Source organism: Histomonas meleagridis (genome assembly GCF_020186115.1).
Source record: "Histomonas meleagridis strain 2922-C6/04-10x chromosome Unknown contig_51, whole genome shotgun sequence".
Classification (NCBI taxonomy): Eukaryota; Parabasalia; order Tritrichomonadida; family Dientamoebidae; genus Histomonas; species Histomonas meleagridis.
The window spans coordinates 32,371-46,637 of NW_027150894.1; the positions used below are offsets into that span (position 1 = coordinate 32,371).

The following is a 14,267-nucleotide window of genomic DNA, read 5'->3' on the forward strand; positions in this document are numbered from 1 at the left end:
CTTAATAAATGATACATTGTTCATTCCAATCTTTTGTTCATCTTCAATTTGTTCAAGTAAAAAATGAGTTTCAACAAATGTTTCAAATTTCTCATTTATCGGTAATTTTTTTGTATTACTTAAATTTTCAAGTGCTCTTGCGCCGCTTTTCTTTCCTTTTATCAAAGAAGAAACAGATTTTGAGACGTGAAGAAAACTTTTATTTTGTTGATTAATCGTTAATTAATTTTGATGTGAAAACATCAAATGAAAAAAAACGTTTTTTCTATTGAATTTTTGAATGCACATTGAATTTGCATTCAAAAAGATTTTATGAATTTGTTGATGCAAAAAAATCTTCATTCTCATATATGAGTAATCCACAATCATCCATGCAACAAAGAGGATATAGACCAATTGTTCCTAATAAAAAAAGAAATCAAAATATTCGATATAGAAATGCATCAAAATCAGGTGCTTTGTTTTATGTTCCTGACGAAATGAACTTCATGCTTAGAATGGCGTTCTTGTTATCATTGTTCTTGTTCCCAATGTTCTTGGTATGGAAGCAATTTTTCTTACCTTTATTGGTTTGTGCTTCATTAATTTATATAATGAGAGTAGCAATCGACCACAAATCCGAAAAATTGGTAAAGAAGATGGCATCGATTTATTCTTTTGATGATATTGAATCAATGATAGAAACCAGGAAACTTGATGCAGACGTTTCAAGAAGAGCAAAGTTATTTTTAATACGAAATGGCCACCAAATGCGTCGGAGAACATTGCAATAAATCATTCATAAATTTCTCTTTTTTTTTATCTAACTGAACCTTCTGCTTTTCATTAACTTTTAAATATTTCTTTAATATTATTTTGATATTGTACAAAGTTGTTGCCAATTGATTCACCATTAAATTTGTAAAACTGTTTGCATGATAATTTAACGGCCTCTCAGTCAGATCTGTCACTTTTATATAAATGTTTCAAAATCAACAAAAAAGTGCTTGATCGATGATATCAACAGCAAAACAACTTTATTAATGTATATATATTATGTATTAGATCCATTTATCACCTTCACCAAAGAATTTGGCAATACTTTCGCTTAGGCCTTTCTCATCGTTTTCAAGGTCTTGCATTTGTTCATCAAATTTCTTGTCAGCCGCAATATTATTTCCGAAGTTTGAAGAACTTTTGGTGTTTTGTTTATTTTTATTTTTTTTATATAGATATATAATTATTCCGATAATAATCAAAACAATTGCAAATGAACAACATACTATACCTATCAAAACATTAGTACTTATTGTATCATTTGCTTGATTAAATTCGTAATAAACCAAAGTGAAGAAATCGGAATAATATGTTCTTAAATAGGAATATATAACATAGTCATATTCATAATAAATAAACTCTGTATAAATAAAAATATGCGAATATGAATTAGTTAAAGATTTCGTATATGAATATGAATAATACATTGTTTTAATTGTAATTGATTTGGTGTATGTTTTTTGTTGCAGAAGGATAAATGAATGTGAAACACTGGCATCAATTGGAAATGTTGAAGTATATGTGCTGGAAATTATGTTTGAGCCTGAAAATGTTTTTGAATAAGTGTATGATTCTTTATTAATATTCGATTCAGTGGGTGTATTTGATTTAGTAATAGTATTCGTTTGTGAATATGTATTTGATTTAGTGAATGTTAATGTTGATAGTTCTTTTGTGATAAAGATATGTGATGTACCACTTAATATTCCATAGTTATCAATTGATGCAACATGAACATGAAGATCTCCATCTTTAATATTTGTTATTGTTCCATTTGTTATTTGATCTTCATTTAAGTTTTCTTTTGTAATATTCGTGTTTTCATTTTCATCAATAATGTAATAATATTTTTTGACAAATGTTGTAAGATTAAATTGTGTTGGTGATGATTCATATTTAATTTCATTTGTTGTGTAAGCTACGACTTTATAGTAAATTGTTGCGGTTTCATAATTATTACTTGTGTTAATTTCAATTGATCTTTCTCCTTCAATTCGGGTTATATTTGGTGGATTTAATTTTGGCGTTTCGACTGAATTATCATATCCATATTGAAGTGATGTTCTTTGATATAAATAATAAATAGTGTTTACAAGAAGTTGTCTTTCATATAATGTCGCACTACCTAATAAATGTCCTGTTTGAATCATTGCGGTGTTTTTATATGTTGTCAAGTAATAATGCGGATTACCATATCGTGTTCCGGAATATCCATCAAGTGTCCATTCATAGTTTTCTATTTCTGTAAAATTTCCGAAATTTGGATTTTCAAATTCACCTAATTCAACCCAAACATCACCAAATGCAGCATTTGAACTTGTATGCGTTAAATTAATTGGTAAGGAAACATCAGATGGAATGTAGTATGGATAATTTGTAACTAAACCTCGATTAGTTACTTTAATTTCTTTAGAAAAATGATTCCAATTTGTCGATATTGTACCTGTTGAACAATAGCCACTAACATTACATGTTGCTGAACCAAGTTTGATTCCGAATTTATCTGCAATTTGTCCATAACCAAAAGAGTTCCCATAAAAATAACCAACAACATCATGGCCAAATAAAACACTATAGTTAAGATCAATATATTGCCAAACACGTTGAACTGTTTCACTATACGATTGGCAATAAGGTCCGCCATTCATATCCATAAAACCAATAACAATAATATCATAATTTATTATACTTTCTAAACTCATTAATTCAAAATCACTACTTGATATTGGAGTAACACTTATAATTTCTTCTTTTGTTTCAAAATTCATTCCTAAACTTTCAAAATCAAAATTTTCTCCATTATATGTATAACTACCTCCTTCAACCCATACTTTAAGAATGGCTGAAAGATGAAGTGTTTTATTCTCTGTTGGTTGAGTTTTATATACAAAATTAACCTCGGTACCTGTTTTCGGATATACATTAAGTACTTTTATGTTTTTTGTGGTAGCAAAATCGAATAAACTGATTGGATGCCAATATAATTCATTTCTTTGTGAATAAACTTTATATGTTAAATTGTGATCTATATGAGATCCTGTCCAATTGAGTAAAACATGATTATCTTCATATTTAACTTGAAGATTAATTACATTTGCTACAATAGAAGATATTAAAATAAAAAACAATCCATAAAATTTGAAATGTTTTTTAAAAAAATTTTTGCAAACGAAATGGTTGAGTAATGGTTTGAGTGAGGGTAAGCTTTTTGCATATGGATATGCATTTGAAAAGCCAAATTGGAGTGATTTGCTTTTCGTGTTGTTTATCATTTGAGTTTTGAATGGATGTTGGGAATTTTTCAAATCGAATTGGAGTTAAGCTTTGAAAATTGTGTGGTTCAACCCGCAATAATTTTTTTGACTGTTTTACAAAATTATAGTTACTTAATTTTGTTCCAAGTGACCGTTAAATGGAAAAAAGTCGCTTACATCCATCTGAAAAATCTCAACGATAGAATCGAATGAATTAAAAATTATCGGATTTATATTCAAAGTGCTATAGAAAGCCAACCAACATTTTTTACCCAAATTTTCTACTAATCAATGTGTACTCGTCACATTTACATTGCAATATAAAACTTATCATAAACAAACAACAATATGTACAATATTTTTTCATATTTTGTAATTTTAAATTTGACAATATATTTTTCTTATTTTGCGTCATTCAATTCGATGCACATGCATCTGTTGGTGTTTTATTTCTCATATATATTTGCTCTAACTTTCCAAGATAATTGATTAAAAACATCTAAAATTAACAACAATTTTATTCAATTACCGTAAAATACAACATCAGGCACACAACTTCCTGTTTCATTTCCGAAGTTATCTAATATGTTAATATATATTGTTCTCAAGCGAACAACATCCGGGAGATTGAATTCATATTGATCGTCTCCCATTGAAAATTCCGCTATCGTTTTCGTCACATCATTTTCCAATTTTGCTGAAACAGAAAACTTTTTAAGTAAACACGATTGGATAACAGTTTTCTGGAAAACGATTTTCGAAACGTTATAAAAATTATTTCCGTTGTTAAAACGAAGCCTTCCTTTAATGTTATCTAAGTACCATAAATTGTTGAAATCTTTTGGAATTGGCGAATCTTTAAACTGCGGAAAGAACTTTGGCATTGTTTTGATGCTTCTGTGAATGCGTCTGCGTGATGCCTTAGTGCGGATGGTCTTTAGAATTAGAGGGAGTTCGTATTGATAATTCGTAATATTAAACATTTTTTGCATGTTTTCGAATATCGAAATTTCGGAGTGAAGAATATCTTTGAGAAGTCGAATTTGATCTGTTGCGCTTACGCTGCGGAAGTGCGCGGCGTCAATGAGGTGCGGATGAGACGCGACTTGGAAACTCAGAGTCTCCGGAAAGCGGTACACGGATATGGCTTCGGACTCTTCGGTGGATGAGCTTTCGGCTGGCGCTTCGTTTGTATCTATCTGAAATTGCGTTTGTGACTGATTAATTTCATCTGTTTCTTCTGTGTCAGCTTTGGCATCTGTAGAAATTTCTTCTTGTGAAATTTCTGCTTGTGATTGATTAATTTCATCTGCTTCTTCTGCTTTGTTATCTTCTTGAGTTTCTTCCAATGTAATTTCTGCTTGCAAATCACCATTTGCATCTGCTTGTACTTCCTTACTTATATCTGTTTGTGTTTCTTCGATTTGATCTGTTTTAGTTTTTTCAAATGCATTTGTTTGTACTTCTTCATTTATGTCTGCTTTAATTTCTTCATTTTCATCTGTCTGCTTTTCCTCATTTCGTTTTGTTTCAAGTTCTTCATTTGTTTGCGCTTCAAATGAATTTTCTATTTGTATTTCTTCATTTGCATCTGTTTGTGTTTCTTTGATTTCTTCTGTTATTTCATTACAAGTTTCGAGTTCTTCTGCTTCTTTATTTAATATTAGTTGAACATTTTCATATGTTTGTGCCATTGTTTCATTGTTTACTGTTTGTTCTTCTGTTATTTCTTTATTTGTATTATTTAGATCAACTTCTTCAGTGTTATCTTTTGAGAGAATTTGTTCGTCTTCTGGTAAAATACTGTGGTTGTTTTCTTCTATTATATAAACATTGTCGTTTTCGTTTGTTTTATCTGTTAAAAGAGAGTAATTATTTTCTTCTGTTTTATCTGTTAAAAGACTTTTATTGTCTTCCACTAAAAGAGAGTAATTATTTTCTTCTGTTAGTGTGATATCATTTTCTTTTATTGAAAGAGTATTATTTTCATCTTTTATTAAATATGAATCATTTTCTTCAGTTTCTTCTGTAGAAAGAGAATTATTTTCATTTTCTATTAAATGTATATCATTTTCTTCAGTTTTATCTGTTAAAAGAGTTTTATTGTCTTCCACTAAAAGAGAGTATTTATTTTCTTCTGTTAGTGTGATATCGTTTTCTTCTATTGAAAGAGAGTTATTTATTGTATCGCACAAATGCGCATCATCTTGTTCTATTAAGATAGCACTGTCATCTTCTTCTGTTTTATTAATTGAAAGAGTTTCATTGCTATACATTAAATGCATTTTATTTTCTTCTGTTTCATCTTTAGAAAGAGTATTCTTGATATATGCTGACAGAGTATTATTTTCTTCTTTTGTTTCTTCTATTAAAAGCGTATCGTTATTTTCTTGATTTAAAATTATTTTATTATTTTCTTCTTCTATTAAAGTGGAATCATTTCCTTCGAATTTATCTGTTAAAAGAATATTGTTATGTTCTTCTGTTTTACTTTCTATGAGAGTTTCGTTTTCTTTTGTCGAAACTGTTTCATTATTTGCTTCTTCAATCAAAAAATTATTTTTAGTTTCTGCAAATTTATCTGAATGTGTGTCGTTCTCATCTACAAAAAGAGTACAATTATGTTCTTCAACCAAAAGAGTATTTTCATCTATTGGAACAATATAATTATCATTTCCTTCTTCAATCGAAAGAGTATTATTGTCTTCTTCTGTTCTATTTGTTGAAACTGTGTTGTTTTCATCTACAGAAAGAGTGGAATTGTTTTCATCATTTAAAAGAGTGTTGCTGGTTTCTTCCATTAAAAGAGTATTTTTATTATCATTTTCTTCATCAATCAAAAGAGTATCATTAGTTTCTTCAAATTTATCTGTTGAAACTGTGTCATTTTCATCTATAAAAAGAGTTTTGTTGCGTTCTTCAGTCGTAAGAGTATAATTAGTTTCTGTTTTGCTTGAAAGTGTATTATTTCCCGTTATAAAAAGAGTGGTGTTGCTTTCTTCAGTCGTAAGAGTTTTATTAGTTTCTGGTGCATTTTCTGTTTCTTCTACTAAAGGTGTGAAATTGCTTTCTTCTTCTGTAGTTGAGAGAGTATTATTACTTTCTTTTTCAATCAAAAGAGTTTTATTTATTTCTACTAAAGGCGTGAAATTGTTTTCTTCTGTTTCATTCGTCATAAGAGTATTATTTGTTTCTACTATAAGAGTGTGATTACTTTCTTCTTCTATTGAAAGAGTTTCATTTTCTGTTTCTTCAATTAAAAGAGCGCAATTGTCTTCTTGTTTCGAAAGAGTATTATTTTCTTCTTCTATTTCTTCAGTTAAAAAAGTATTATTGTTTTCTTCTGTTTCATTCGTCATAAGAGTATTGTTTGTTTCTTCTAAAAGAGTGTGATTATTATCTTCTTCGATTGAAAGAGTATTGTTTTCTTCTTCTATTTCTTCAGTTAAAAAAGTATTATTGTTTTCTTCTGTTTCATTCGTCATAAGAGTATTGTTTGTTTCTTCTAAAAGAGTGTGATTATTATCTTCTTCGATTGAAAGAGTATTGTTTTCTTCTTCTATTTCTTCAGTTAAAAGAGTATTATTGTTTTCTTCTGTTTCATCTATTGGATTGTCGATTGTTTCTTCGACTAAAATTGTGTAATTATTTTCTTCTTCGATTGAAAGAGTATTGTTTTCTTCTTCTATTATTTCATTTAAAAGAGTATTATTGTTTTCTTCTGTTTCATTTATTGAATTGTCGATTGTTTCTTCGACTAAAATTGTGTAATTATTTTCTTCTTTAACATTAAATGTTATATTTTCGCTTTCATTTGGTTCACTTATCATTGTTTGGTTCACTAATTCATTCTCCAAATGCGTATAGTTCATTTCCATGGTTTCATTTGGATTTTCATTAATTATTTCTTCTGACATATTGGCAATTAATGATTCATTTTGAATATTTTCTATTGCCGCATTTTTTATTTCTTGAATCTTAGCTTGATTTGTTTCTTTCTCGTTTGAAATTTGATTATTATCTGCATTTATTTGTTTTTCCTGTTCATAGAATGAGGAAATAATTACAATACCTGGCTTATTAATTTCATCTATGTTTGTATCATTTTGATTTTGTTCTTCCATATTTTCCATTTGATTATCATCATTATTTATTTTAGTTTCACTTATGTTTTCATTAATACTAGAAACAGAAGGCATTGTTTGGTTTGTATTATTAGGGAGATCAAAAGGAAATATGATTTCGAATGAAAGTTTTTCTGAAATTTTTTTAGCAGATTCTTTGATTGAATTCGAGATATGTATGAAACGAGAAACAATATTTTCAAGCTTTGGTTCGCTTACTTTTTCTATTTCCGCCATTGCATGGCACAAAAACAGCAAGTAAAAAACCATATGTAAATCAGGGCCACCCCGACATTTGACCAAAAAAAATTGCCATTGAAAATTTTAAAATCAAGATTTTACCACAACGCGACATTGAGAACGTTACATTAACGGCGAGCACTTTTGATTACATTTGTTAATTTACGTTAACAAACGTATTAACCGTTATCAATCTTCGCTTTATCTAAAATCATGACTTCTAATTTCAAAATTTTACAAAAATTAAATCATAAAGGCGAAAAAGATAAATCACTTGTCAAAGATCTTCTTGCTTTAAAACCAATAACATCAATTGTAATCACAGAAGCACATCCACTTGTACCAGTTTACAATGATACGAATCCACCACCACAGCCAGTTGATCAATTTACTCCTTATTTATCACGGAAACTTACTAACAAAAGAATTGAAAAAATCCAAAAATTAAAAGGAAAGCCTGTCCAAAATTCAAAGACATATATGCTTACACGTGATCCTCAAACCAATAATCAACCAATGTCAGCACAAAAAAACACATCAAATCGGGAAATTACAAATATGAATTTTTTAGAAGAAAATCCATTACCACAATTATCAAACACCAATAAAGAACTTACCGAACATCTTCAAATGGAAGCACTTTTTGATAAAATTGTTATTGGATCACCAACAGTTTCATTACCACGATTAATTGAATCAACATTAAATGTATATTTTCTTGCTGAAACTGTTCTCTTTTATCATGACGTATCATCTGTTAAACTTTTATATTGTCCATCTACTACAGCAAGTTGTCCACATGGATCAGGCATAGTCGGATACACACAATTTTCCCGTAAAATTGTAAATATTGATGTCGCACATAATCATATTGCATATTTGCCATTATTAGAGAAGAATCTTTATCATCCTGATTCACGAGTTTTATGTTTTCCATTATTTGATATTAATGAAAATGTTGTTGCAGTAATTCAAGTTATAAGAAGTCCTAGTTCAATGCCATTTACATCAAAAGATGAAAAATTTGTTGAATATTTCCAATCTAAATGTAAAGCTTATTCAAGATGGTTATTTCAACCAGTTGTAAGTAACGTTTTCATTTCCAGTATCGTTCAAACTTCCAGACTTCGCAAATTCATTGAATCCACGACAGAAAAATTGACAAGATTATTCGGTTGTAGGGGTGCAGAAATTTGGGAAATTGACACACAAACTAACAAAATTGTGAAGTACGATCAAAATTCAAAGGAAGCCGTTCCGATAGAGTCCAGTGAAAGTGGCATTGCAGGGTTTTCATTACGAAATCAAATACCTATCTCATGTTTAATGCAAAAAGTCCATTCATCATATCAGCAAAAAATAGATGGGAATGGAGAACATTCAGTGTTAGCAATGCCAATTCGTGATCCAGATTCACCACGATGTTATGCGATAGTCTTACGAGGCAAACGTATACCACAATTCTTTACAGATCATGATGAGAAAATCCTTGTAAAAATATCGCCATATGTTATAGCATCGTTAAATAGTTCAATATTAATCGAAAAGAATCATCAACTATTAAAAGACTCATTACAGAAGCAAAAGCGACTTGCAGCGTTACTTGAAGTTGCCGAAAGTTTATCAGGAGAACTTAAAATGGACGTATTAATCCCAAACATTATGAACAAAGCTTGTGACTTAGTTAACGCTGATCGTTGTTCATTATTTATGGTCAATGACACGCGTGATAAACTTGTAACAAGTTTTCAAGGCGGCTTAACAAACTCTATTGAAGTCCCAATTCATGCAGGTATTGTTGGGTACACAGCAACCACTGGAAAAATATTAAATATTCAAGATGCTTATCAAGATCCACGATTTAATCGAGCGACAGACTTAGCAACAGGTTATCGAACTTTAACATTGTTATGTGTACCAATATTTGATGAGAAAGGAGCAATTTCAGGTGTTGTTGAAATGATTAATAAGTTAGATGGAGTATTTACTGAAGAAGATGAACGAATGATCAAAATATTTAATATATTCACTGGTATTTCGATTGAAAATGCACGATTATATAGAGCGTCAATTGATTTGTCATTACAATTACGTTCATTTTTAGATATTTCTTATTCATTATCACAGCCACAAACGATTAAAAAGTTAATTGAAGAAATCCTGAAAAATACTCGAAAAGTTGTCGGTGCAGTTCGAGCGCAAATGTTTATGATCGAAAACAATGGAATTAATTTTACTCCTTTTGTTACTGATGAAGATATCGAAGCGAAAATCAAACGAGAACAAAAGAAACTACAACAAGAATCAGAAGATAACTTAGGAGTTAAAAAAGCAATTATCCAAAAGTTACTTCAAGGGAAAGTACCAAAATTAGATGATGAAATAGTCCAAGAAGAAAATGAACGAAAAGTATTAATCGAAAATGTAATTTCTACTAAAGAAAGTATCTTACAAAACGATGACTTAGTACCCGAAAAATCATTAATGATGGTTCCAATAGTTTCATCTGATCGAGCAGTAATGGGATGTGTTATGATGCAATGGAAAAAGTCATTACAAAAGTTCACATTTGATGACTTAAAATTATTCGAAAGTTATTCCGTTTTCTTATCTATATCATTAGAAAGAAGTAGACTCAAAAACATTGCTAAACTTGGATCAATGGAAGTTGAAATGCAAACATGGATCACTACTAATGAACGAAATGAATCAGGAATTCCTGAAAAGCTTATATTATCTGATGAACAAAAGTCGAATTTATATTCGATTAACTTTGATATTTGTAATTTTAATGGGATTGGCTTAGTCAAGATTATGTTTAATTTATTTGATCATTTTCATTTATTTGATATATATCATATCACTAATGAAGTATTTTATCATTTCATTTATAATATTCGTGAATCGTATAATCAAGTTCCATATCATAATTGGATGCATGCAGTTGATGTAACTCAATTTATTTCATATGAATTATATTCAACTGATTTAGAAAACGTGTTTACGTCATTAGAAATATTAGGAATGATAATAGCTGCTGTATGTCATGATGCTAATCATGATGGCTTTTCTAATTCTTATAATGTTAAAGCTCAAACGCCATTAGGTATCTTATTTAAGAACAATAGTGTTATGGAAACACATCATTGTACAGTATCAATATCAATTTTAACAAAAGACGAATGTAATCTCTTTAAATCTTTGTCTGATACCGATTTAACTTATATATGGAATTTGTTTATTTCGTTAATATTGGCTACTGATATGGCAAAACATTTCGTCATACTAGAAAACGCTAAAAAAATTCAGGCAAATAAATGGACGGAATCTGATGAAGGTCGTTTAATGTTTATGCAATTACTTTTAAAATGTGCTGACGTATCAAACGTTGCACGAAAATTCGATGTCGCTAATAGATTATGTGATATTTTATGCGAGGAATTCTTTAGACAAGGAGAATTAGAAAAGGCAAATGGAATGGAATATACTTCGCCAATGAATGATAGAGAACATTTGGATAAGGCTAAAAGTCAAATAGGGTTTTATACTGGTGTTTGTATCCCATTACTCGAATTAACTAATTCGTTTTGCCCAAAGTTGAAACCTTTGGTGGATATGGCAAAATCGAATTTGAACGTTTGGATAAAACAAACTAAACAAAAAGATGAAAACGAAAAAATTAAAAAGGTCGAAGTCAAAGAAGAAGAATCAGAAGAAAAGAAAAAAGAATTGGAAATCGCAAGAAGAAAGTTCCAAAGCGAAAATCAGGAATTGGTACCAACTAAAAATGAACATAAGAAAACTAAAATTAAATATGGTGAAGAAACGGGAATTGTGTACGAGAATAAATAAAATTTGTTGTTATTTAATAAAATTAAAATAAATTGTTCAATTATTGAAATTTTTCGTCATACAATAGCTAAATGAAAAAAATTCAATTGGCATACATATGGGCTGCTTAAGTATAAAGTGGTTCATAAATTCTTCATTAGTATTTCGAGCGAAAAGAAGTCAAAAGGGAGTTTACTTTTTCTTGTCAACATTAATATTATTGTTTACATTTATTACATCTACTTTAATTTTAGCATAACGCACACGCTATTATTCTCATTGAAGCTTTGCTCATAAAAAAGTGCACAAATATGTTTTATTAAAAAGTGCTCAAAAATGAATGTTCTTTCCTTAATTTTATTTGGTCCTGAAACAAAAAATAGGAATTTTTTCTTTCACGCAGTTCGTATTTTTTCAATTTCTTGTTTTATTATCTTGGCAACAAATGTTCATTCATCAATTTTAACAACTTTTTTCACGATTGTTTCTCTTATAGAATACACAAGAACCCTCAAAAAATTTCAGCTTTTTGCATTTTTGGGTGTTTTTACATTTTCTTGCTGGCTTTCTGCATACATATCAATTTCCCCAATAAGTTCACGAAGTAATATTTTTTCAGATGTTTTAAGAGTGGTGGTATATTTTTCCGTAATTGTTTTAGATAAAATCGCTGTTAGGCGATATGGACTATCATCAAAAATACCATATTTATTATTTCCTTTTTTACTTGCAGGATGTAGCGAGCTACTCTCTATTTTCGATTCCCTTGGAATAATGACACATATTTCAACATTTTCTTCCACATCTCCACAAATCACATATATTCCACTTCATTTTTTAGGGCCAGCAGGGCTTGCCTTTATCATTGGATTTATTGTTTCTCTTGTTTCAATCTATCACAACAGTCATCTTGTTCCTAAAAATCTTCATTGGACAATATTCAAAATTATTATTCCAATATTTCTTATATATCACATTGGCAGATACTTTACACATGTACATATCCCTCCTTCTTACATAGATATAACATCAGTTTATGATTCTAATTATTTCATGAATCAATCATCATTTCCAAAAAGTGATATAATTGTTTTTGCAAAACCACTTTATGAAAACAAAACAATCGAACTCCAGAACATTGCATCCAAAACGCAAGCAATCGTAACTTTTGCAAACTTTTTTGATACATTTAAAACCGTTTCGGTTATTTTCCCTAATCAAAGTGTCATAACTCGATATCTCAGCAAATCTGCAGATAAATTCACTTTCTGGAGACTTTGTCTCAAGGACATGCTTGTTATTGACACAAAATTTGGTAGAATAGGTTTTATTGCAGGAAGAGAAATGTATAAACCAGAATTTTTTGCATCATCAGATACAGATTTATTAATAACATTTGGTAATACAGAATATGATGACAGATGTAACCTTGCGCAAAAAACAGCAAACTTGGTTAGTCAAGTAACTGGTTCAGCAAGATTTCATGCGAGCGGTTATTCGTTAACGTTCGCTCTGGATTCTATCGGCGAATACGTTATGAGAGATGAATTCATTTCAGATAACATTTCATCAAAAGTGTACCAAGTAAGAATAGACAAGAAAATATTTAAATACACTGGGATTATTTATATGACAAGTGCTTACTTGGCTGTTATTGCTTTCTTTGTAGCGATTATTTGTATTTTAGATCCAAAAAAGTTCATAGTTAAAACTATCATGAGATTACTACCAAAATTAGAAGAGAAACCAAAATAAACTTTTCAAGGATGATAGTGTTCTCATACAAGGATATATTTTAGTAATGAACAAAATATTTTAGAAAATTGATTATTAACTGAGACATTTAATAGATCTATATACAAACGCATATTGTTTCTCTTCTTTCCAAAGTTGCAACAAATGTTTGAATCACGTAAAATTATCCCAACGCACACTCAATGTTGTGCACCATCAAAAAAATGTATTAAACGGTTTTTCGTATAGCCACTTTTGTATAAAATATTGATTTTGTATTTATCGGCGTTATATTTTTATTAGTTCTTGTATAAATATTAAAAACCCGAGTAATTTATTCAGGATGTATATGTGCTTACCAAAACTTCATTTTCTTTTTCGGACGTTCAATGTTCACAATCTTGTAAAATTCTTCAAGAGCATCTGTATCGGGATGAGAAAAGAAATATGAGCGCTTTCCAGGAAGCTTAACATCGACTTGAAGCAAAAGATCGCGTCCATGCTTATTGGTGATTTGCTTTACATTGGTTACATTTGATATTTTGAATCTTCCAAGCTTTTCACCAAGTGTTGGATCAGCGAAATAAGTTATTTCGTACTCATCAATGTAAAAATATCGCCATCTCCAAATGTTTGTCATTGTAACTTTGGATAATTTGAGCAACGCTATAAATTTTTGATGACTATTATAGAATGATACTTCATTAACAGGAGACCATTCTGGCGATACGTTAATTAATACAGCTTCGCGAAAACCTGTGATCCAATTCCATTTTTCTTGATCTGTTTGTGCTGCGAAATATAGAATACGGCCATCTCTCTTGGTTATTATAAAACAATGAGCTATTTCTGGGTTGTTGTAAGGTTCAATTTCTGATATATCGGATAACTTAATTTTTTTTACCCATTTATTTTTGTCTCCAGGGGGACCATATCGAAAATATCCGTCTTCACCGACAACAAACTCTCTGTCTTTATAACCTTGCATAGCATGTCGGCCTTTTTTCTTGATTATACCACTCATTTTCTTCATTGCAAATTTACCAGC

General features: G+C 29.8%; 3 protein-coding genes across 3 annotated transcripts; 1 reads left to right on the top strand and 2 right to left on the bottom strand.

Moving 5' to 3' along the window:
* Positions 1 to 1,040: 1,040 nt before the first annotated feature.
* Positions 1,041 to 7,684, bottom strand: GO595_006938 (Ig domain-containing protein; the record flags this gene model as incomplete). The annotated part of the gene is made up of 2 exons (XM_067920346.1): positions 1,041 to 2,902; positions 3,820 to 7,684. The coding sequence occupies 2 exons, from the start codon at positions 7,682 to 7,684 to the stop codon at positions 1,041 to 1,043; spliced, it is 5,727 nt and encodes a 1,908-aa protein (XP_067772457.1).
* Positions 7,685 to 7,867: 183 nt separating this feature from the next.
* Positions 7,868 to 11,506, top strand: GO595_006939 (3'5'-cyclic nucleotide phosphodiesterase family protein; the record flags this gene model as incomplete). The annotated part of the gene is made up of 1 exon (XM_067920347.1): positions 7,868 to 11,506. The coding sequence occupies one exon, from the start codon at positions 7,868 to 7,870 to the stop codon at positions 11,504 to 11,506; it is 3,639 nt and encodes a 1,212-aa protein (XP_067772458.1).
* Positions 11,507 to 13,574: 2,068 nt separating this feature from the next.
* On the bottom strand, positions 13,575 to 14,252 carry GO595_006940 (PH domain containing protein; the record flags this gene model as incomplete). Its single annotated transcript, XM_067920348.1, has 1 exon — positions 13,575 to 14,252. The coding sequence occupies one exon, from the start codon at positions 14,250 to 14,252 to the stop codon at positions 13,575 to 13,577; it is 678 nt and encodes a 225-aa protein (XP_067772459.1).
* Positions 14,253 to 14,267: the final 15 nt, after the last annotated feature.